The sequence below is a fragment of the Penicillium rubens genome, assembly GCF_028828025.1.
Source record: "Penicillium rubens strain IBT 27055 chromosome Unknown utg000003l_segment0_segment0, whole genome shotgun sequence".
Taxonomy (NCBI): domain Eukaryota; kingdom Fungi; phylum Ascomycota; class Eurotiomycetes; order Eurotiales; family Aspergillaceae; genus Penicillium; species Penicillium rubens.
Window position 1 is genome coordinate 343,285 of NW_026890601.1, and position 22,258 is coordinate 365,542.

Sequence of the window (22,258 nt, forward strand, 5' to 3'; positions counted from 1 at the left end):
CATGTTTAGAACAATTTACATAGAGGTCTTCGACTTAGGTTCAAGTCAACAAAATACAATGTCTAGATTGAACAGTCTTCTCCCAGGTATGACCTGGGCGATAACCCCGATCTTCTCGTCTCTAAGTAAAGGATAGATGATTTTAGTTTTGAACTGAGGACTGAGATCTTCCCAAATGGGAATGAATGTCCAGGTAACTGGGATATTGACGTCCTTTCGGATCCTAGCCCCTACACTTGAGAGGCTAATAATCCCAAAAGTGTTGCCTAGTAGCTGTATGTAACATAGGGCCCAGGGCTCTCACTGAATATTTCTTGGTTTCTAACAGAAAGAGAACAGGACGTGTCATGCGAGGTGACTGTCAGTGTTTCGCCCGAGGAAACTGCCCTCAAATGGCAGATTCCACCTTACATCTTCTCTTTCGCTCTCTTCCCTTCATAGTCTCAGTCCTACTACAAATAACTCACTCGCTCAATACAGTTGTCAACTTCGCCAACCAATCTCTGGCTAGCTTGTCTTTACCTTCTCACCCTACCAATTCCGAGTGCGCACCGCGGTAATCTTCGCAACAATGATGCAGTCTTCTCCACAGTGTGTCCGTAAGTCTGTCTGCATTGCATTTTCCATTTCGATTCTCTAACCCAACAATCTAGCGTGGCCCAACGCGGATCCTGCCTTGACACAGAAACTCTTGGACTTGCTGCAACAAGCCATGCTTTACAACCAGATCAAGAAGGGTGCAAACGAAGGTATTTCTTCTCACAATCATTCAGTTACCCATGGAGCTGACATCAACCTAGTCACGAAGGCCCTGACTCGAGGCACGTCCGAGGTGGTCATTCTCGCCGCCGATACTTCTCCTCTCCCCATAGTGATGCATCTCCCCTTGCTTTGCGAAGACAAGAACGTCCCATACGTGTTTTTGCCCAGCAAGCTCGCTATTGGTCGAGCATGCGGTGTCCCCCGGCCCATTATCGCGGTCTCTATCACTTCTAACGAGGCTAGTGACCTGGCCCCAGTGATCGAGCGTATTCGGGACAAGGTGGAGCGACTTGCGATCTAATGGATTGTTGTGAAGGAGATAAAGGCGGGTGGATCTTTTACTGCTGGGTGCTGGAGATCTTTCGCATCTCGCGCTAGGTGTTACATCGAGATAGTTGCTGGCCCAGGTCCCTGAGCGATCTGTGGTTTCCTCTTATTGCATGTCGCATTTCCAAAGACATAGGACTGAATGCAATACTCTCATGTATTACAAGTGATAACTTCAATCTTGGCGAGACTAACCATAATCTAGTATCTCAGGGTAGACCGGTTGAATAGAGATACTCCCGTATCACTTCCCATTGAGCATGTGTTTCATGAAGAGCAGTAACTTCATTGTGAGAAGCTCATAGCAGTCTAGCCCGACATGCTAACATCTGCCTTTTAGAACAGACCCCGACTACCAGAATGTAAGTTCAGTTGCTAATTACGCCAATCCTTGCACAAGGCCTTTTGGAGTGGTGCAATTTGGAATACCAAGCAAAGGACGCTATACCGAGTGAGATGGACATCCATCATCATGTCACCCCTTCTTACCCCGTTCTCACTCGGTCAGCAAAACCTCACCCAGAGTCACTCTGGGGAGATGCACAAGCTAAAGAGAAATAAAACATACGAATCACACACCCACTACTAACTCACCGGCGTGTGGCGTGTATGTGGGAACCACTCTTTTTTTCGATTATGATATAACAAAACCACGCGTTGCCCAGCGTCAGCATCCTTTCCTTCATATAAAGTCTATAGTCACTAGTCTCCGTCTTCCATCTCCGAATCACTATGCCTTGTCCCCTAGAATCGGTATACCGCCCCTATGGCCTGCTTTTCCGGTTTAGCATACTGAGGAATATAATTAGCTATATGGAAACGACCTACCACTTGCCGTGGACTGCAACATTAACGCAAGTAACTGTTGGGCTGTTCGTAAGTGTCAGTATGCGAGACACCATATTGCTTCGGGACCTCATACTATCTTGGTCAGCGCAAGTAAGAGTAGAGTCTTTTTGATTCTCGTATATATGCGTGACATTTGTGTCGGCTTCTGCAATCCAGCATGAAGCATTCAGGGAGATACATGGCTCCTCCGTGCCCGCAATTTGGCTTAGCGATTCCGGTGGCACTTTGGTGTGGAATTAGAAAGGAAGTTATCAATCAATGATAGGTATAGGAACATACCCTCGGTGCTCAGGGAGATAGACTTCGATCCATTAGAGAGGAGGAGACGATATACGTCATTCTCGACATTTACCGCGAGTCTTAGGGTTGCGTCGGCAAGGTGGTAGTTGTAGATCATTACGAGACCAAGCTCTCTGTCCCGGTGCCTCAATTAGAATTCGCTGAAATCGATCTTTAATATCGAACGTACAATTGGAACACAAGTCTCTCGTATCTCTGGATTTGTTGGATTTTGAAGAACAGCAAGCCCTCTTGCAAATACTTCAACTGACGAAAGAAATAGGTTGCGGCTAATAGTATTAGCGGAGAGTAGATAAAACCCAAAAATCATCTTACCACTGTCGTCGCAAAGCTCAATCTCAGCATTGACGCCCTTGGCCATGTTTTCTTGGCCAGCTTCAGTCGCACAGAGGCAATCTGTTTGGTGCACGCAAACAGTTGATGTGCTTGCTCCTACGGTGAACCTTGTTTGGCAGTCAACTAGCAACGGTTAAGGCAGTACACAAAATAAGATATTGATGATCACTCACCAGTGAGGTGCAAGCTGACAACGCGATCGTCCAATGAGCTAAAATGGCCCTTCTCTGGCTGTAAATAAAACACAACATCAGCGGTCTCATTAAATAGCCACTCGCGGCTTTTACTCAAATTCCGGTAATGAACCATCTGAATCATCTCAATAGAGCCAGGACAATAGCTATGCCCGTTAGCAGCAAGTCTCAAGTTGGTGACCTGGTTGTATAATATGCGTGTATCACTTTGGACAATGATTAGAATGACGGTTTGTCAGGGATACACTATTGGCGTACCATATCATATTGAGGACTGAAATCACAGTGCGACTTGTATATGGATTGACGGATGGAAAAACCATCAACGAGCCCACTCCGCGCCCGGCAGCTTGTCGGGCCGTGGTAGTTGCCAGATCGGCTATTGCTTCCTCAAAGACAGCCAGTTCTTCTTTTTATTAGCATTTTGATGGCACCGAATTTGCATTCTGCCACATACGCGATGGGTTGATATTTCGTATTACCAAGGGCGTAAGTTTGGATACTTTAGCTGAGGATAGCCAGATTTTCCAAGATTGAGAGGGTCCGTACAAACGGGCGATGAGACTCATAGAGGATACTGTGGAATTAGTTACTGGCTCTGAGGTAATTATAGGTGCATGCATACATGAGTAGCTTGACAGATGCTCATGGTGTCCGCCTCCATATGCCGTTCCTACCAAATAGCATTGGCATTTGAACACTCGCTGATTGGTAGAGGACTGAAGCCATCCCGGGTCGAAACATGCATTTTCGCAGATAGGAACGAGACCGTGATCGTCAGGACTTTCCATGTACAACGAAAACGTTAATACTGATGAGACGTCTCCCTTTGGTCGAAACGATTGGCGAGGCTCGTTGAAATCCGTTCGATTTTTCAAGTTGCTTGTGAACCAGCCATAAATTTCATCAAGCTTCTGATGGACGTCATCGACTTGGCGGTCTATCTTCTGGTTTAATACCCTGGGGGGTTGAGCTGTCTGAGAATCAATAAGATAGGAACAAGCTTACCTGTTTGTGACGGCAACAGCAAGATTCAAGCTATTGATATGGACTCCTAGGTTGTGCTGCAGTTTCGCTAGATCACCTCCCTCCCTAGTCCATTTCACCTTTTTCCAGTTTTTGGATATCTCAGCAGACCATTGTCTTTTGTGTGGCTTGGACTTATCATCCTGATCTTTTATGACCATGTACTTGTTCACTAACAATTCAAGATGCTCGAGGGTCATGTGACAGTTCTGGATGATTGCTGAAATTCCATCCACCGGGCGTTGATCAGAGTGTTTTTCGTCTCCAGTGGACAGCGACTTGAATGATTCCAAGGCTGTGCTGAGTGAGTAAAGCTGGTTTTGCACTTCTTGAAATTCTGCGGGTGCCGACTTCCTGCCCGATGTGAACGCTAGAGCAATTTCATAGGCGAGTTTCGATAGCATCAACGCATCTCCAATCGATATCTGGAACGCCATGGCTGAGGACCTATGCGTAGAAAGGGGACAGAAAGGATGGAACAGAAGGAACGTATGGAGAGAACCGGCATCATCAGCACACAGATCTTCACAGTGCCAAGCTATCTGGGGCTGTGTGCATATTCGGGCGTTGGGCCGAGTATAACCTGCAGTGAGGCGAAGCGGGGTGATTTGGGGCAAAGTCGGACAAGGCAGACGAGGCTGAATGACTTGGTTAAATAAGTACATATGTAGCCTTTTCTGTGCCTTCAACCCAAGAACGCTGAAAATGAACCGATAATGGATGTCATCGACAGATTCCAATCTGGGCTCTTTGTCCGCCAGCTGAACGTGAATCCAGGATTTATCTCGCCACAACCTTCAACGGGCATAGAAAAATATCCTCGCGCTGGTCAATCTATCGCAGTTTCAACCCCCAGTCTGGACTCTAATCGAGAAACTCCTCTCCCACTGCTGAGCGTCTCCATTGACGTTGACCTCAACGGAAGACTCTCCACCACCAAGGTCACTCAGAAATTCACCAACGCTAGTGCCAGCGCCGCCCAAAACGCTCGATATATGTTCCCCATATACAATGGGTCTGTCGTTACCTCCTTTAAGTGCTGGATCGGCCACGATAAGCTGCTTGAAGGGGACGTCAAGCCCAAGCAAGTTGCGCGTGCGGACTTCCAGCAAGCAGTCTCACGACACAAAGCAGCTGTGCTCGTTGAAGAGGTGACGCCAGAGATCTTTGAAACAAACCTTGGAAACATTCCTGCGCAGACAACTGTCAAGGTTGAGATCGCTTACACTGGTCTTCTGAAAGTGGACATCAGCACGGGAGGGCTAGTTCTCAATATCCCGACCTCTGTTGCGCCACGATATGGAAATGTCCCGGATGAGTACAGCGCAGCCGATCCTCTACCCACCGAAGGTCTGCGAGTCGGTATCCACGCGTCGATGCCAGCGGCTATCCGCAAGATGGAGTCGGGTACACATCCTATCTCAGTTGAGATCGGAGCAGTCTCCCACCGGAGCTTCCCCACCTTCGCCGCAGGGGCTTCATCAGAGACGTTCGACCCATCCAAAGCACGCGCCAATCTGGCAGATAGATCAGCAGCTCTCCATCGAGATTTTATCTTATTTATCACCCTTTCGAGCCCGAGGGAGTTTATGCAGTCGCAAGCCGTTGCCACTTCACAACCCGAAATTCCCGGTCGGTCCACCGTCGCCATAACAATCAATCCCGGAAATCTGTTCTCGCAAAAGGTCAATTCTGATGATTTCACCGGCGAGATAATCTTCATGGCCGATAGATCCGGCTCCATGGCAGGAAACATCCCCTCATTGATCGATGTGATGAACGTTTTCCTGAGGAGTCTTCCCCATAACTGCTCCTTCAACATTGCTTCTTTCGGCTCAAGTGTTTCGTGGTTGTGGCCTGTTTCAAAGGTCTATAACCAGGATCAGCTAGATATCGCGACCCAGCATGTCGCAGCTTTCCAGGCTAATTTCGGGGGTACGGAGATCTTGTCTGCTCTACAGAGTGTGCTTGACCACCATGACAAAGGGCTTGAAGTTCCAACGAATGTGATACTGCTAACGGACGGGGAAGTGTGGGATGTGGATCAGGTGATTCGATTCGCGCGAGATACTGCTTCAGACCGCAATGTGAACATAAGATTCTTTGCGCTTGGTATTGGTGATCGCGTATCCCATCGATTGGTCGAGGGTATTGGACAACAGGGCGGTGGATGCGCAGAGGTCGTTGCAGAGTCTTCCCCCGGGTTATGGCAAGGGAGGGTGATCCAGATGTTGAAGGCGGCGTTGACGCCCCCTTACCTGCGGTGCGATGTAGGCATCGGCGAATGGCCTCCGGCAACTACGGGGACTTTTGAGGCGAGCAAGATATCTGACTATAGACTGGAACTGCCGCCCTGCGTCCAGGCACCGCACCATATCCCTGTGCTGAATGCGTTTTCGCAATTCACCCTTTACTACATGCTTGAATGTGAACTGGATGCCCTACCTGAGACAGTTACTGTAACAGGGGTAACCGACAAGGGAGGGAAATTGACTGCACAGCTGCCACTGCAGAAGTCCGGCTATCAACCTGGTGTACACCATCTTGCAGCTAAAGCGTTGATGAATGACTACGAGACTGGCCAGAGCTGGATACATGCAGCAAACTCAGCTCTCAGGTCTAATGAGCCAGAAATATTTGACAGGTTGTTAGAACAGGAGGCACAGCGGCTTGGTCAGCAATGGTCTATAACCAGCAAGTGGACGAGCTTTGTGGCTATCGACCGTGACACCGCTCAGCGCCATGAGATATCGCTCTGGAAAGCCGATGGTGTCGATGTGTCAGAGCTAACACGGCCGCGGAAGATAAGATGGGGGGCTGGCTCTCTCGTGGTCCGCAGCAGCTCCCCGCCAGTGAGCTCAAGTCAGTCACCACTCCGCCGGGATTTAAGCCATCTACCTCTGCCCAAACCGTTCCCACGACAGCTTCTAGGACTAGGCAGTCAGCGGGGTCATGCACTACGTCAAGGCGGAGAGCGAGGCCTTGACAAACCCATTTCAGGAGAGCCTGCCAACCGTACTGGATCTGAAGTGCATCTCGATCGTTCTGGTGACTCTGGAAACTCAGTCGCATGCGACCAAGTTGGTATTCCTTGGGAGCCCTGCTCTGGCCAGCCAGTCAGTACTCGCCGAGCCGACGGCCCAGATGATGCTAATGCGCGCGCTTCTCGGCGCAGCTACCACACCTTAGGGTGCAGTGGGGGTGCTGAACTCACGCGTAGTAGCAATGCTGCAGACAATCTCTCGAAAGGCCCACCGCATACCATGCCCAAGTCCAGCCAGGACTTACACAAGAAAGCTTCAAATGGCGAAATATCAGCTGAACGTACTGATGAAGTTCAATCATATTCTCCCACGCTATCACAGACAGCTACAGACTGCCCCTCCGACATTCAGGCAACATCGCACGCGCTATATGATCCTAGACTCAACTTCAGCATAGGCCAACGTGAGGTGGCTCTTGAAGACAAGGATACCATCCTTCCCACTGTTTCCTCGACGACCTACTCGGCAGCTGGGAGTTTCTCAGCCTTTGATCCTATGACGTCCTATTCCAAGGAGGGTTGCGAACCAGACAGTGATTCTGGGGGGAGTCTCAAATTCAAATGGTCGGGGGCTCAGTCGGACCTGTCTCGGAAGACAAATCACCAAGAGCCACTCCCATGGTTCCAGAAGATCCGAAAAACATCTTCTCCTTGTCACGACTCCTCTACTCACAAGGCGCGGATGGGGAATTCCATCTCTATGGGACGAATATACAACTCCCTCTTATAGAGCAATTCAAAACGGTCATCCACTTCGCAAATCAGTCTCCAGTCAGCGATCAGCATCATGAACTATGCTCAGTGGACCTTAATATTCTCGCAGTTGTTTATATCACGATCCGACATGCGACGTTAGAGGGGCTATGGGAGTTACAGGTGGCAAAGGCGCGACAATGGATACAGCTGCAGCTGGCATTGTCCCATGGTGAATCCGACCCGCCATGTCAAGTGGGCTTAGAGGAACTAGAAAGGATGGCCCGTGTTGAACTTCTAAATGATAGTGAAGTCTCGGACAATATATAGCATGACTGTAACTAAGGTCGATCGAGATTTGCTTCCTTCGAAGCGATGTGTTATGAGCAGGGTCGCGGTGTTGCATGAGGTTGGTGAAGTCGATAAGCGGACACCCAGATCGCATCACATACACGGCCCCCTTCGCAACAGCCCCTTCGTCCTGCCAAGCAAGACATGGTAGCCACGTGAATATACATTTTGTTAGCCAATCAGCATTTCTGCCAACTAAGAGGGGACTGTGACAATATCTGTCCTCGGAATTGGGCTTGCTACTCTTAACATCTTAACAATGCCATTCTGAACTTAAAATTATTCTTAGATCCGACTTCCGTCTTCCTCAAACAGAAGACTGTATCTGCATGAAATGCGATAATTCCTGCTTATCACATGCGCGAAGAGATCGCTGGAGCCATGGTGTATAGGTTATAACACAGGTATTAAAAAGAGAGTGGCCTTTAATCTACTATAGGCTTGCCTAGTGTTACGAGACAGGTCTACCTACAAGAAAAGCAAAAGGAGAGCAAGAGAGTACTTCGTTCAAAATACTAAAGACGGGGAGAGAGAAGAAGCAAGACCTAGCCAGCTCTGGAGAGAGCTAGTCAGACCGAGATCTATGCAAACAGTGCAAACCCCGACCAACTCCGAGCACCCAAACTAACCGTTTTTTCGACCAATCAGAGTCTTCACTTATGTGGGGCGCGTATCGGCCTGTCCCGCACCCCACACTCGGATCAGCGAATCCGCATCTAGTATCGAGACCTTCGAGGACATCGCTTCACGAGATCTCTCTAGTATTTTTCACCTCGCTAGTGTGCGACGGTGAGAACTCTACATTATCGCAAGGAAGACTTAGTTAGCCATTACTGTACTGAACTCAGGCCGATCAGCTCCCAATTTCCTAGGCTCCTGCATATCAGTGAATCTTAGGGGCGCGTACTCAAACCGTAGTGCCAAAATGCTATTTCGGGCTCCTGCATATCAGTGGATCTTAGGGGCGCGTACTCAAACCGTAGTGCCAAAAATGCTATTTCGGGCTCCTTCCGTCGGCCACTAGCTTGAAAGTACGCTACCGCTAGGTAGACTCAATAAGCTATATTAATCTTCCACTAAACCTTGATCCTAGATCTTATTCAGGTGTATATCAATCATGAATGACACTATAACAACCACCTATGGCTGGGTCCCTGAGCCCGACGGGAGAGGGACGTGGGGCATTTTATCCACATGCGTTCTCACAATCATTCTCTGTTGCTGGACATCCGTGGCTCCAAATCTGCCTGCCCAATCCGATAGCGCATTCAGAAAAATGAGGTACAAATTCGATCTTGCTTGTATGGCAATACTCGGATCCGAATTTCTATTGATGCTAGCTCTGGGCCAATGGTCATCTGCGCGCTGCTCTGTTAAGGTAGGCTATAAATTAGTCATACGTTGGTGCGATGTCGAAGCTGACGGAAGCAGGAATTCTACGAGGCTGGATATAAAGACTGGACCATTAAGCATGCGTTCTTTGCCAATATGGGGGGATTTTGGATAGAGCCCCCGGAGATCGATCTTTTACCTTCATTCCCTTTGGACGCCAAGCAGCTCTATATCCTAGTCAAGGAGGGATATGTTGAATATCCCATATTGGAAGAAGGGGAAATTGAAGATAAGAGTAAAGCAGATGGAATAGCTCGGTGGGTCACGGTCTACCTTAATTTCCTCTCTATTTATTCACTATGCTTACCTAGATAGGTTGATAACAATAGCGCAAGTCCTGTGGTTCTCTTTGAACTGCGCCTTTCGTTTTGCCCAGGGACTCTTTGTTACCACCCTCGAGCTCACTACTGTCTCCTTTATTCTGGTCTTCCTCGTGATATCCTACTGCTGGTATCACAAACCTATGGATATTGACAAACCAATCATATTAAAACCTAAGAGATCCGTCGCTATTATTCGGAGTAATCTTAGTCGAGATTCCGCCGGATCGAAGTGGTATGAAACACCACTCGACTTCCTCTCGCGGGATGAGTGGTTTTGTGCTCGATTTTGGAAATACTACGTCCAAATCCTACACTATATGCATATACCGCTATTTACTCGGCCGGAGCGACGACCATATGATCGCATTCCAAGTTATTTCATTCTAAAGGTGGATACCCAGGCGGAGATAATCTGTGCCCCAACAATCCTTCTCTTCAGCTCTATATTTCTTATTGCCTGGAATTCCACCTTTCCGTCCGCGACAGAGCAGTTGCTTTGGCGTATCGCTAGTGTGAATATCTTGGCCTTTGGGTTGCTTGCAGGTTCTCTTTCGCTATACTTTCACAGAAAAATGTTCCAACCGGAGTTCACAGAAGCAAGGGCGCAAGCTACACTGAAGCGGAAAAGAGGGGCTAAAGACAGATGGAGCCGTTTTGCCGCGAGGCTTAGGAATATTGATCCTGAGCAGGATCCCAACTTGGAAATCCCCCTTCGTGCTTTGATTCCAATTTCTTTTTTCTGTGCCTGTTATTGTGTGGGTCGAGGATTTATCTTAACGGAAGACTTGATTGGATTGAGGAGCTTGCCGCAGAGTGCGTATCAAACTGTCTCATGGTCAAAATACGTACCGCATTGGTGATTTGTTGTGATTAGGATTTTTTTTTAATAAGTGTGTCTCACAAATTATACGATTATCAGTAGCACACTTGTTTTAAGCAAAACAACTTCAAGGTAGTTCACCCTTCGAATCATCAGACAAAGAGCTTGGACGATAGTCGCTACTTTGACGCCCGCGTTTGTTTTCTCTTGTTATCTCAGGCGGATCCTTCGTCTTCCGAGCTTAATTGCTCGGGGGTGTTTGAGGTCGACGACGCTTTAAAGCGCCTAGCCGTATTCGATTGATTGAGCCTTGCTGGTTCGCCTGTACCTGCTGTCTTGCCTAACAGCCCCCTAGCCGCAATGGCACTCGCGACCAAATGGAGCAGATACGCTAACCACCACAAAGGCGTCCGCGTCTCGGATAAAAAGGAATGAAAATGTCAGACCATCAACTCCAAAATCGAGCCACCAAAGCACCGATAATGGCAAGCGGCGGGACGCAATAGGCAATCGTCGCAGCAATAGAGTAATTTTGGCATAGCATAATTGCCACGCTGTATAGCGCTAACACGAACTCCATATTGTCGTCAATTGTAGCTTTTCTTTCCGCAAATATAGTATCCACCATCAAAGAACAAAGAATGAGTACAGGCGTCGCAAAACCAACCATGAAGATGAGGACACCACTTGAAAAAAAGTAGCTCATCTTGCCGAAAGGATCACGGTCTGCCGTCCATAAGATAATCATAAAAGTCAACACGAATAAATGGTGAAGGTGCGGACCTAATATTTTGGGGTGAGAGATCCAATCATTGTCGGGGTCGTTGGGATCTATGGTGGTTGGGTTTGCTATAGAAGGTAGGGGTGTTACGGTTTGGCCGTCGGAGACAGGTTGTTCCTCATCTTGTGTGGGCGTCTCATCTTGTGGGGGCGTCTCATCTTGTGCGCGAGTCTCTTTTTCCACGCGAGTATTAGACCTCTCAGTTGATCCTAGATAATAATCGCCAGACTCACCTTCCATGAAATACTCGATGATTGAGATGAGCGGTGCGGCCAGTAACACCACAGCAGTAACTTGGCCAAAGGACCAATCATTGAAACCAGTCAACGAAGCCTCAAGGCCCATCTTTTCCGGGCGATATATTGTCCCTATTACTCGGGCAATACCAAACGCAAAGGCGGTAATTAACCAGACGACCTAATGTCAAGTCAGAAAACATGGGATGTAACCGATACATGTCCGGTATACAATATCTGACCTCTTTAATAGCGGAATCCCACACATCCACGAGCACCAAACACGTGAGGTAGACAGACAAGAGGGGAAGGTAGCAAAGTGTCACTTTCAGACTCCGTGGCGAGCGAGATGCGTGACTCCAGTTATATACAATGCGTAATAACCTTCGTATGTGGCCTGAAACGAAGGTTCTGGCTCGCCCAGCAACACCAACTGAAAGCGTATCGTAGAGGTTAATGACCCTCGAAGCAAATCCAAAGACCATCAAGATCATCGAGTAAAACATTGAGAAAAACGCGGAATTGATCCCTGGACGAGCGCACATATAACAGATTGCAGGGTCACTGAGAGTCGGGCGATCTCTATTGTCTATATCAAAGGCCCAGTGATAGTTTCCGGTGAAACTAAGCCCCACGATCAACAATATCACTAATGCGCCCACTGCTAGTAACCTTATTGCCCGCTCGACAGGGTGGTTGTGGAGATGGTTACATAGAAGCGTTAAGCAGGATAACTGAGTCAGGCAGGAAAGCCAGGCCAGGTTGACGATGACTAGCCAATGATAAGTTGCTAGGCCGCATTTGAGCTGCACAAACCCACTAATCAGAAGGGAGAACCCTGTCACGATTTGCATGTCGCTCATTGTTCGGATGCCCTGTTTTTTCGAAGTTGATTTCAATCGTTCCTGATTCACCGATCCGATGTCATATATGAATGAATTAACTGACCTTAATTAGGAAGTTCGCAAATTTTTCGCTCCTGTCATTTTCAACGAAATGGCGTCGAAATAATGAAAATGGTAGTAATTTTGACGAAGCTTTGTCTACCGGGTTAGGTCGAAGCGAAGTTGGAGTTTCACCGTCTTTTTGAAACAGGTCGCGGGTTGGATCGCAGACGGTGATGTAGTGGAGGAAAACGATCGCTACAGCGAATCCAGTAGTCACGATATTGTTGATAATTATCTAAAAATGTGAGATACGCCTGTGGTCAACGAGAGAAAAAGGGAGATAATCCTACCCCAATCCCAGTGATATCGCTGTTTAGAGATAGGGCGGGTGTGGGAGCTGAGCAATCAAAATTGCAGGAAGACATAGCGCGGCCGAATAACGTCGACCTGACCTTCCTTTTCCGTATATCTATCAGTTTGTTTCTCTATTGTAGACTTCTGTTGGATTGGTATATACCTTTGGCAAGGTTGTTAGGTTGAAGTTGTCGAGGTAAGCATCCAGGCAGGTTTTCTATCCCTGCTTACGCACGTGATAGTCAGGCTAATGGGGATTGATTGCCAAAGAGCGGTCCCTGTTGTTATATGTCTGGGATAAACGTACTTCATGTATGTTCAGATCTTTCGGGGGTTTTCTGTCTTCCACGTATGTAGGTGTTTCTCGTGATTTACGGTTCTATATATCACGCTGTCGCCATATAAAGAATATTTCTATTCTAGGGGGAAAGGAGGATCTACCGCTAACCTCTAAGGAATAGACCTCTGAGTTCGATATGTTAGGATAAGCAGTAATTAGTCTTCTGTGAGCTAGAAATAATCTACCCATATCAAAGATCTAGTATTATACTAGACTGATTCAGTATGGCCATGTGAGCAGCATCAAACGGGCCAGAAACAGCCTTCTTGCATTCACCACTTGTGCTCTTCCCCTCGAAACGCTCACGCAGAAAACGCAGCCAGTCGGGGGAACTAGCTGTGAGCAGATCACCGTGATCGATGCCTGGATACAGATTCAGATGTGCCTCATTGCCGAATCCACAGGTGTCGTTGAAGGCGTTGATGGTGATCTGAGGTAAAATAGTGGTATCTGCCAACCCCTGAACGATCAAAAGAGGTTGCTCCGCTTTGGATCCCATGGCCGGAGCATTCATTTTTTGCCAGTTAGAGAAGTCTGTGCTGTTCCTGAGCGCGGCTGTGCTGGTTATTATTTCCTTGGGAGAGAGCCCGAGTCCAAGGGCCAAAGCGCCATTGTTGCAGGATTGCGTGAGGTCCGCGATCTGGGCTCGTTGCAAGAGCCTTTGCGAGAAGACCGACATATCCGCCGAGGGAATAGCACGTCGAAGGGCAGTGGACAACCATAAGAATATATACGTGATATAGTAAGTGTTATAGTTGGACTGGGGGAAGATTGTCTCCGCTGTAAGAAGGATCAAGTCATAAAGTTTCGAACCTGGCGCTACGGCGACGGTTCCTATGTAGCTACCGGCTGCTGCTCCAGACTTGATAAGGGGACTTTCAGATAGCTTCCAGACAGCTCCCCCTCCCTGAGAGTGGCCAACACTTGCCCAGTTGTCGGTGAAGGTGTTTTTGAATACTTTGCGAGCAGCAACCATGCCGTAGTAGAGATCATTGGCATGCGCCGGGAAGCTACTGTATTCGTGCTCGATATAATTGTTCCCAAGTCCCGCGTAGTCTGGGGCAACAATGGCATATCCGTTTTGGGCGAGAATACTCCAGGTATCGTAGTCGTATAGTTTAGATGTCGAGGAAGGCGGACATCCCGCGAAAATGCCAATGGAGCCGTGGGCATAAGCAATGACAGGATATTTTCCATCCTGGCGAGCCGAAGTGTATGGAATTGCAATAAATCCGGTAGCAGGCACCACGGTTCCATTCAAGCTGGCGGAAGTATACTGGTATCGATAGGCGGCAAGCCCATAAACTACACTTAGGGATGAACCGTTCAGAGGTTGGAACTTGAGGAGGTCGCCAGGCTTTGACGATGAGAAGTTGCGAGCAGTGGCGTAAAAATCGAAATCAAAATCCGTTCCAAACATCTCGACGTCCTGCTTTCGTCCCTCGCTAAAGGCCCGTTGGCAAGCAGCATCGCAGCCTAGGGATGTGAGAGTTGAAGTCGATGCATTGAAGTTTGCGGCGGGTTTAGCCACTGAGAGCGAGACAATCGACAGGGCGAGAATGATGTTGAGAAGCATTGAGAAAGATGGCTGATTTAGACTTTGGAATAAACTAAGGAAGCAAAGTGTTGCGACTTGCAGCACTTGGGTTTTGAATACCCGACCCTAGCCCTGGAGCTACGGAGTGATTACTAAGGGGTCGGGAATGAGACTCCAGTTGACCTCATTAATTTCTTTAGAACCCGAGGTGCTCCGTTAACCCATTCCTAATTTGCCCTCCTGAAATGCGGGAGGTAAGCACTAGGTTTAGTACATTAAGCAACAAGGTCTCCTGGGCAATAATGGACATTCCACGGTGGAGAAAGCATAGCCCAAAAGGTCCACTGCTGATATAGAAGGGCAATATTCATTGGCCGATGGACAATGATCAAGCGTCAAGCGACCTCTATCACATGCAATGCCGGAGCATCTTAGGTGCAATACTGAACTTTGCAGAGGCATGATGTCACCAGAGGCTCCGTTGCAATTGCCGTTGTCGGTCCAGTAGGAGACGCCCAGGAATCAACACCGGCCCCCATGGCCACAAGCACAGAGGATGGAAGAAAGGTTTGAGAATTTCATATTGGAGAAGGTCAAGAAAGGCGCTTGTGTAGCTTTGCAAGGAGGTATTCTTGGATTGATTGACGAACCGATATATCCGACTTCGGGAAGAAAGACTGTGGATCGTATTAGGAGATAAGTGGATCAATTCCAGGAGGGGGCCGGGGGCCGGGGGCCGGGGGCCGGGGACCGGGGGCTCGGTCCGCTCGGTCCGCTCGGATGAGCCTGATCTTGGGCCACCTGGAGGGTGGGGCTACAGTCGTACCTAGGTTACCTAGGTACCTGTTATTGCCTTCCATCTGGAAACACTAATAACCCTTTTCAACTTCTAGTCACATAATATGCTGACCTGTTAGAAATATAATATATAAGTTCTGTACGCCTAGGGTCCTTCTCAGTGGTAGTCCATCCGGGAGAACAAAAAAGGTCATCAGTTAAATTCAGGTTTAATTGTTGAAGTACCCCATGCATTCGGCCACAGGAGGGCTCTTCAATGGTGGGTACTTCCATCGCAGCAAGGCATTCGTCTGCGCCTCTTCTTTAGTCCAGAATCTTCACTACCCGAGTCCATAATAGCCACGGTGAATCTATTTTCCGTTATCAGCTCCGATCAGGATCAGTTCAGGCCACCAAGTTGGGACTTAGACACGAGTGGGAAGCTCCTTGGTGAATCATAATAACGTAGTGAATCGCATGGCCTTGCGCCGGCGATGGTTCATTCAAATTCCGCCCTATCAACTTTCGATGGTAGGATAGTAGCCTACCATGGTGGCAACGGGTAACGGGGAATTAGGGTTCGATTCCGGAGAGGGAGCCTGAGAAACGGCTACCACATCCAAGGAAGGCAGCAGGCGCGCAAATTACCCAATCCCGATACGGGAGGGAGGGAAAGTTTAGCCGAGGGGCCACGTCAGCCTTAAGGGGTATTCAGGGCGATCGGGTGAAGAATAGAGGGGCGTCAGGGGATCCGATCCAGGTAAATGGGCTGAAGAGCCGAAGGTACTGGGCTTCCCGAACTAAAGAAAAAGAATGCAAAACAAAAACATACAACAGTGAGGATTCGCTGGTGGTCACCCACCCAACTACTAACTCACCGGCGTGTGGCTTAAGTACGGCTGAGCGGACGGGAAGCCCTGTTTTCCACACCCTATGGTCGTATGTATCAGGTTACATGTGGAAAAGAAAGATAGTGTGCAATGGACTTAGATTCAATTGGTTCTCAAGGTGAGAAACAGGATGAGAATCATCTCCGTCGCGGCTTTTGGCTGCCTCCCTGCGGCTGCCTTTGCCTTCGCAGATGCAGTTGATGCAGCGCATGGCTAGCCCATCGGTGTTGAATGTCTGGCATGCACAAACCCAGGGAATCCGAGTCTTCTCAGTCTCAAGTCCCGTCAAATACAGATGCCAAGATTCCATTCACACACGTAGCAATCATTGTATGTCCGACATGCGGATGACGCAAGGCAATGAGGGTGAGAACAGCTGTTTGAGATCCCAGTGCCTGGTCGCTGGTCATTTCGAGGTATAACACCCTCGCTCACTTGCTCATCAGGCTCACGGAATAGGCCGTATAGCCGCATTGCTTCCTCGATCGAAGCATCGAGGTCTTCGCACACGGAATCAGTGGCAACGGCTAGTACGGTGCCGTCAGAATTGAGAATATACCAGCCGCCGTTTCTGGCGTCCACGGTGCTCAATGGGTATTGTTCTGTCATTTCAATGAGATCTCGGCGGGTTTCCAGTACATCCATTGATTCAGGGATCGGTACGGTGTATCGGGTTGTCGATGTGGCGACAGTACTTGCAATGAGTAAGAGAAAGAGGAGACTATGGCTTGGTGGTGATTTCATAGAGGACAACCTAGAAAGTGGTCTGGATTATGCGCGTATCGTAGAATAGTATATGGGGCTGGGGGTGGACTTCTGGGGGAGGGAAGAATGTCTAAATTAGTATGTTAGTCTCACAGAATTTTCGTGTTGTACATCGCGCATTGCACGGTAATGCGGGATTGTCAACCTTAAAGAATCATTTCTTGAAGGCATGATGGGAACCAGGGGACAAGGCAGGAAGTAGGGCTGCACACCTACCGAGAAGAATGGACGGGACAGAAAGGAAGAGAGAGATGGAGAGAAGAGGCAGAGCCATCTTCCATCTAATGTCATTACATACGAGTGCCCTAGGCTACCTAATCGACATATCAGTGCTCGAGGTCAGGCGGCTCCCCTGGTGTGACCTGCAACATATCATCACATGTGCCGATCGAGCCGAAGTTTCTCACACTCAAAGGCACTATAATATCCTGACTTTGAGAGTCATGCTACTAAACAGATCTTTGTGCCTAGCCCTCGATGTTCTCGCCCCCAGCGGTGAGAACCTCAAGTTCTCCCTCAATGAATGCCTTGCGTGATGTTCTTAATTACGCCAAGTACTATGAGTACACCCATATTTTAAGGCATTCGGAATTCTAGACGTTGTGTTTTTCTTTAGATCTGTTAATATAATGCCGCCATGTGTTCAATATCGCGGGCGGTATAATTCAACTGTTGTATTTCGCTCCAGGGCTCTCAGGCCAAATGGGACCTTAGCCCTAGACAGTCCCCCTCAAGCTCTTGTATATTATGCCATGAAAGACAGGCCTGTAGCGATATTTGTCTTCAGTTCCTTGAGAGCCACCTCGAGCAACCTAGTCTCGTGCTCAGATATTTTGCCAATAGGCAAAGCCTTCGTAGCACCTGTCTTACCAAGCTCGATCTTGACCGCGAAGTAGTTAACGCCAAGCTCGGCGGCAATCTCCTTACCTCCAGGAATACCCGGCAGGTAGACATAGGCTTCCTCGGTAATTGCCTCTCCGTCCATACCAGCAAGGAGAGCCTTGATGAAGCGGAAACCGGCGTAAGCCATGCACGTCGTGGCGCTTCCAGCCCCCTGCTTGCTTTTGACGATTTCGTCGCCACCGAACTGAACACCTGTTGGTATAGTTAGTAAAGTCATTTCTGGACGCGCTAAACATGAGAAACCTACGGTTGATAACACCCGCCAGAGTTTGACCATCCAAGTTGACCGGGGGCTGAGCCTGGCTGTAAAGCGGAAGGATGGTAGCACCACTGTGGCCACCAATGACCGGGACCTTGAAGTCCTTAGGATTGGCGTTGTCACCCAAGGCGTGGGCGGCAAAGGTAGAGGCACGCACAACATCTAAGGTGGTAACACCAAAGACACGTGTGGGATCGAAAGCACCACCTTTCTTCAGGCCCTCAGTGGCAACAGGCAGAGTTGAGTTGACCGGATTTGTAACAACACAGCACATCGCTTGTGGACATGTGGCTGCAATCTCAGTGAAGATATCCCGAATAATACCGGCATTGGTCTAGGTTGGAATTAGCAATTTTTCCCATGTTTTACAGCCACTCCGACAGGTTACGGGTATATTCACTTTGAATAAATCTAAGTAAGCCCTGTCAGTAATCCATCTCGAAAGTGCATTATATGAATGTCTTACTCACCGTCTCTCGTCATTCCAGGCTTACGAGCAATACCAGCTGTTACTACGACAATGTCTGCACCAGTCAGGGCCTTCTTGAGACCAGAGTCATCTGGAAGATGGCCACTGACCCTGGCCCTAGTGTCGATGTGGTTCAAATCAGTGGCAATACCAGGTACGTGAACAATGTCATATAGTGAGATCTCATCGAATAGATCGCTCTTTAATTGATCAGTCAGTTCGCATCACCTGGGCAGGCTTGGTAGGTTGATCTGTTAGGGAGGAGGGACTTACTGCTTTGCACAGCAGACTTAGTGGGGTTCCAATTTGACCAGCGGCGCCGAGTAGAGCAATCTTGACCATTTTTAGGGCTGGTGGCGACGATGGTAGGAAGGATTTGTTTCGCTTTTTATTGTAGACTATATGGATGCATTCGCCTTGACGTGATGAAGAGAATGGGGCTTTTTATGACCGTCATCTGTCTCAAAATTCGCAGCAGTCATTGCCTTCGAACTCCACACCCTCACACCCTCGGAATGAGTGCGTTTCATAGTATCGGCTGATAGTTCAACCGAACAGCCCATGTATATGTTAACCGCTCATGGAACGAGTAGATGTGTAGCATGTATAGTCTCAGCTCTATTTCCTCAAGTTGATTGTTTGATACAGCATACCTTGTGGATATGATTTCGTTGTTTACAATTGTGTATATACTAGGATTAGTTATCGCCAGGCTCTAATTTATCTTGCTATTAACCATAGCCTGATGCTCCGGAACAGGTGACAGAAGCGGCTCCCCAACAATCGCACGCCGTACGTTCTCCATTGCCCACTCTTCCATCTTACCAAGTGTCTCCGTGGTGTGAGTCCCCATATGTGGAACCATCAGAGCACGATCTTGCTTCATGAGCCTTTCATTGATATCCGGCTCCCGCTCATAAACGTCCAACCCCACGGCAGCAATATGGTTACTTTCCAGCGCATCAGCCATAGCAGCCTCGTCAATGATAGCGCCTCGTGCTGTGTTGATGAGAACAACACCAGGCTTCATCTGAGCAATCTCGGCCGCACCGATCAAGTGCTTCGTGCGGGAATTTAGAGGTACGTTAATACTGATGATGTCGCTCTCCGAAAGCAACTTCCCGAAGGACACATACTCAGCACCCGCGCTCAGCTCAGACGATAGAGCGTTGCGGTTGCGGTAGACTGTCTTGAGACCGAAGGGATCGCAGCGGTGTTTGATAGCACGGCCGATGCGCCCCATTCCAAGGATACCCAGGGTCTTGCCTTGAGGATCGTGGCCAAATTCAATTCCCTTCTTGAAACTCCCCGCTCGCAGAGAGAAGATACCTGGATTTAGCTGGCGCAAGGCGCCTAGCATGAGGAAGATGGCCAAGTCGGCGGTCGCGTCCGTGACAGGATCCGGAGCGTTAGTGACGATGATATCCCTTTTAGCGCAGGCACTCGTGTCGATCGGGTCATATCCTATATGATGAGTTAAGTGAAAGACCTCTATGTATGAAGGAGCCGTGCCCATACATACCGGCACCATTGTGACATATGTATTTGCAGCTTGGGGGCAAGCGCTCGATCAACTCGGCATCGAACTTGCCCGCTACCTATATTATACATCATGTTAGCCTCCACCGTAATATCCTTCAGCCCGTGCCTCCGACAGAGAGGAGCAGGTCTGTTAGGTGATATTAGCTCAATACTCACAGTGCCGCTAGCGGATGTCCGGTAAATGGCGAAAATATTCTTATACTTGTCTGCCACATCCTTGAAGAATTCCTCCCTGCTTTTGCTCGTGACAACCTCCGTGTGCGCGACTTCTTGGAGCTTTTCGAAGAAGGGTACGGCATGTCGCACGGGGTTGAAGAAGAGAATAAAGGGCTTAGATGACATGTTTCCGGTCTGGTTATGATGGTATGTGGCTTTTGCTGATTTTTTCATTTTTGTCCACGACAATTTAAGGCTTTTAGAGGTTTACTGATCTAAACACTGCGCTGATTCCTTTAATTTTTTTCGGCAGAACTTTCAGCCCAAAAAGGTCCCGAATATGCAAAGGTTCATAATGCTGATGGATTAGAAATGGGTACATGTGTAATATTCTGGACTTCTGAAGCTGAAGTCAGGGTGGTAGAAGTGTTCGGCACATATTTCTAGCGGTCTTATATTGTTTTCGATTTACTAGTCAGGTCAACTGTAGTCACGACCAGTCTCAAGCATTCTGGCCTGAGGCATCAACCTCTGCCCAACGCTTTGACTTGGATTTCCTACAATGCGGTCACTATGAAATACGTTTGTAACTCAGTTCCATTCTTCTTCATCTACAGAACACCATTTCCGTTTCACCCTCTTGACTACAAGCAAAAACGTACTTCATATCTCTCAAGTTCGATGAGATGCCGGAGAATGTAGCAGCACACGTCAAAACGCGATTCCTAGTTTTCTCCGACACCCACGGACTCGATACTCCACCAGAATTTGTGTCGCGCGAAGATGCGGACGTCGCTATTCACTGCGGAGACCTCACCACAGAATCGAAACTCGACGAGTTCAAAGCTTCGATCCGTTTCCTACGAGCCGTGAATGCTCCCCTTAAACTTGTGATAGCCGGAAACCATGACTTCACGATGGACATCCCTGTTTTCCAGAGAAAAGTGGCAGAAGCCCAACCCTTGGATCCTCAATTAGTTCAGAAATTCTATGGCAGGTACGAAGAAGCTCGAGACTTATTCGGTAAGGAGAAAGACGCGACGGGTATTACCTTTCTGGATGAAGGCATCCACACTTTTCGCTTACAAAATGGTGCACTATTGAACGTTTACGCTAGCCCATACACCCCATCATGTGGCGATTGGGGTTTTCAGTATCGCCGAGACAACGGGCACGACTTTCGAATTGAGAATGTCGATGTCGTGATGACACATGGTCCGCCAAAGGGTATTTTGGACCGCACACTCTCTAGCCAGCGTGCCGGCTGCCAACGACTTTTCGAGGCGATAGCTCGAGCCAAACCTCGACCGCTGATGCATTGTTTTGGCCATATCCATGAAGCATGGGGTGCTAAGCTTGTCCGATGGCGCGACGATATCAGCCCGGAGCCCTCTCACTTGACTGATATTGACCACGATCAGTCTGTCCCCATATCCACACTGTCCACTATCAAACGTAACGGGAATCCCACAGAAAGCTCCGCAACAAGTCATTGCGCTGGCGATCCGCGTCCGCTGAATCGGGGCTCTGAAACACTCTTTATTAATGCCGCATTAGAGGGCTCCCGGGACTTTATGATACAACCACCGTGGCTTGTTGACATCGAGCTTCCGGCAGCTGTATGAGAGGCCAAGCCTACTCCATGTGCTTTCAGTATTGGGTGGTTCTGATAGGTCACGAGAGGTCACGATAGATAATCTACAAGAATGGGGCTACACACCTGTGAGTTCTGCTTACTGATGAGGTGAAGTGATTTGTGTCTTTTGACATGAAATGTCCGTAGAGGATTATGTACTAGGGCCCAGCATCACAATAAAATTATTATCTTTCGACATATCGATCAGTCGTAGAGCAGATACCCATGAATTGCCTTAAGGTATGCAATGGATCAATACCAGGTGCGATAAATGCCCTGCTTAACAAATTATGCTTGAAATCCACTGGAA

General features: G+C 48.5%; 8 protein-coding genes across 8 annotated transcripts, besides 4 other annotated features; 3 read left to right on the forward strand and 5 right to left on the reverse strand.

The window, feature by feature from the left end:
• Positions 1-571: 571 nt before the first annotated feature.
• On the forward strand, positions 572-1,063 carry N7525_006329 (uncharacterized protein; the record flags this gene model as incomplete). The annotated part of the gene is made up of 3 exons (XM_002569143.2): positions 572-599; positions 654-749; positions 801-1,063. 3 exons carry the CDS (start codon positions 572-574, stop codon positions 1,061-1,063), a joined length of 387 nt encoding a protein of 128 aa, XP_002569189.2.
• Positions 1,064-1,819: 756 nt separating this feature from the next.
• On the reverse strand, positions 1,820-4,231 carry N7525_006330 (uncharacterized protein; the record flags this gene model as incomplete). The annotated part of the gene is made up of 11 exons (XM_061213695.1): positions 1,820-1,860; positions 1,918-1,959; positions 2,012-2,161; positions 2,218-2,351; positions 2,408-2,507; positions 2,554-2,697; positions 2,748-2,914; positions 3,027-3,174; positions 3,226-3,345; positions 3,394-3,728; positions 3,777-4,231. 11 exons carry the CDS (start codon positions 4,229-4,231, stop codon positions 1,820-1,822), a joined length of 1,836 nt encoding a protein of 611 aa, XP_061068126.1.
• A 279-nt stretch (positions 4,232-4,510) lies between these two features.
• Positions 4,511-7,567, forward strand: N7525_006331 (VIT and vWA domain-containing protein; the record flags this gene model as incomplete). Its single annotated transcript, XM_002569142.2, has 1 exon — positions 4,511-7,567. One exon carries the CDS (start codon positions 4,511-4,513, stop codon positions 7,565-7,567), a length of 3,057 nt encoding a protein of 1,018 aa, XP_002569188.2.
• Positions 7,568-10,864: 3,297 nt separating this feature from the next.
• On the reverse strand, positions 10,865-12,745 carry N7525_006332 (uncharacterized protein; the record flags this gene model as incomplete). Its single annotated transcript, XM_061213696.1, has 4 exons — positions 10,865-11,614; positions 11,676-12,308; positions 12,382-12,615; positions 12,671-12,745. 4 exons carry the CDS (start codon positions 12,743-12,745, stop codon positions 10,865-10,867), a joined length of 1,692 nt encoding a protein of 563 aa, XP_061068127.1.
• A 459-nt stretch (positions 12,746-13,204) lies between these two features.
• Positions 13,205-14,590, reverse strand: N7525_006333 (alpha/beta hydrolase family protein; the record flags this gene model as incomplete). Its single annotated transcript, XM_002569137.2, has 1 exon — positions 13,205-14,590. The coding sequence occupies one exon, from the start codon at positions 14,588-14,590 to the stop codon at positions 13,205-13,207; it is 1,386 nt and encodes a 461-aa protein (XP_002569183.2).
• A 1,480-nt stretch (positions 14,591-16,070) lies between these two features.
• Positions 16,071-16,128: a sequence feature (Protein overlapping with rRNA (N7525_006334, KAJ5828081.1) was converted to a misc_feature.).
• A 32-nt stretch (positions 16,129-16,160) lies between these two features.
• Positions 16,161-16,259: a sequence feature (Protein overlapping with rRNA (N7525_006334, KAJ5828081.1) was converted to a misc_feature.).
• A 24-nt stretch (positions 16,260-16,283) lies between these two features.
• Positions 16,284-16,453: a sequence feature (Protein overlapping with rRNA (N7525_006334, KAJ5828081.1) was converted to a misc_feature.).
• Positions 16,454-16,536: 83 nt separating this feature from the next.
• Positions 16,537-16,962: a sequence feature (Protein overlapping with rRNA (N7525_006334, KAJ5828081.1) was converted to a misc_feature.).
• A 766-nt stretch (positions 16,963-17,728) lies between these two features.
• N7525_006335 (malate dehydrogenase) lies at positions 17,729-18,956 on the reverse strand (the record flags this gene model as incomplete). The annotated part of the gene is made up of 5 exons (XM_002569134.2): positions 17,729-18,078; positions 18,134-18,479; positions 18,546-18,556; positions 18,616-18,814; positions 18,888-18,956. 5 exons carry the CDS (start codon positions 18,954-18,956, stop codon positions 17,729-17,731), a joined length of 975 nt encoding a protein of 324 aa, XP_002569180.2.
• Positions 18,957-19,329: 373 nt separating this feature from the next.
• Positions 19,330-20,498, reverse strand: N7525_006336 (D-mandelate dehydrogenase-like dehydrogenase; the record flags this gene model as incomplete). Its single annotated transcript, XM_002569133.2, has 3 exons — positions 19,330-20,078; positions 20,137-20,212; positions 20,313-20,498. The coding sequence occupies 3 exons, from the start codon at positions 20,496-20,498 to the stop codon at positions 19,330-19,332; spliced, it is 1,011 nt and encodes a 336-aa protein (XP_002569179.2).
• Positions 20,499-20,998: 500 nt separating this feature from the next.
• On the forward strand, positions 20,999-21,937 carry N7525_006337 (metallophosphatase domain-containing protein; the record flags this gene model as incomplete). The annotated part of the gene is made up of 1 exon (XM_002569132.2): positions 20,999-21,937. The coding sequence occupies one exon, from the start codon at positions 20,999-21,001 to the stop codon at positions 21,935-21,937; it is 939 nt and encodes a 312-aa protein (XP_002569178.2).
• Positions 21,938-22,258: the final 321 nt, after the last annotated feature.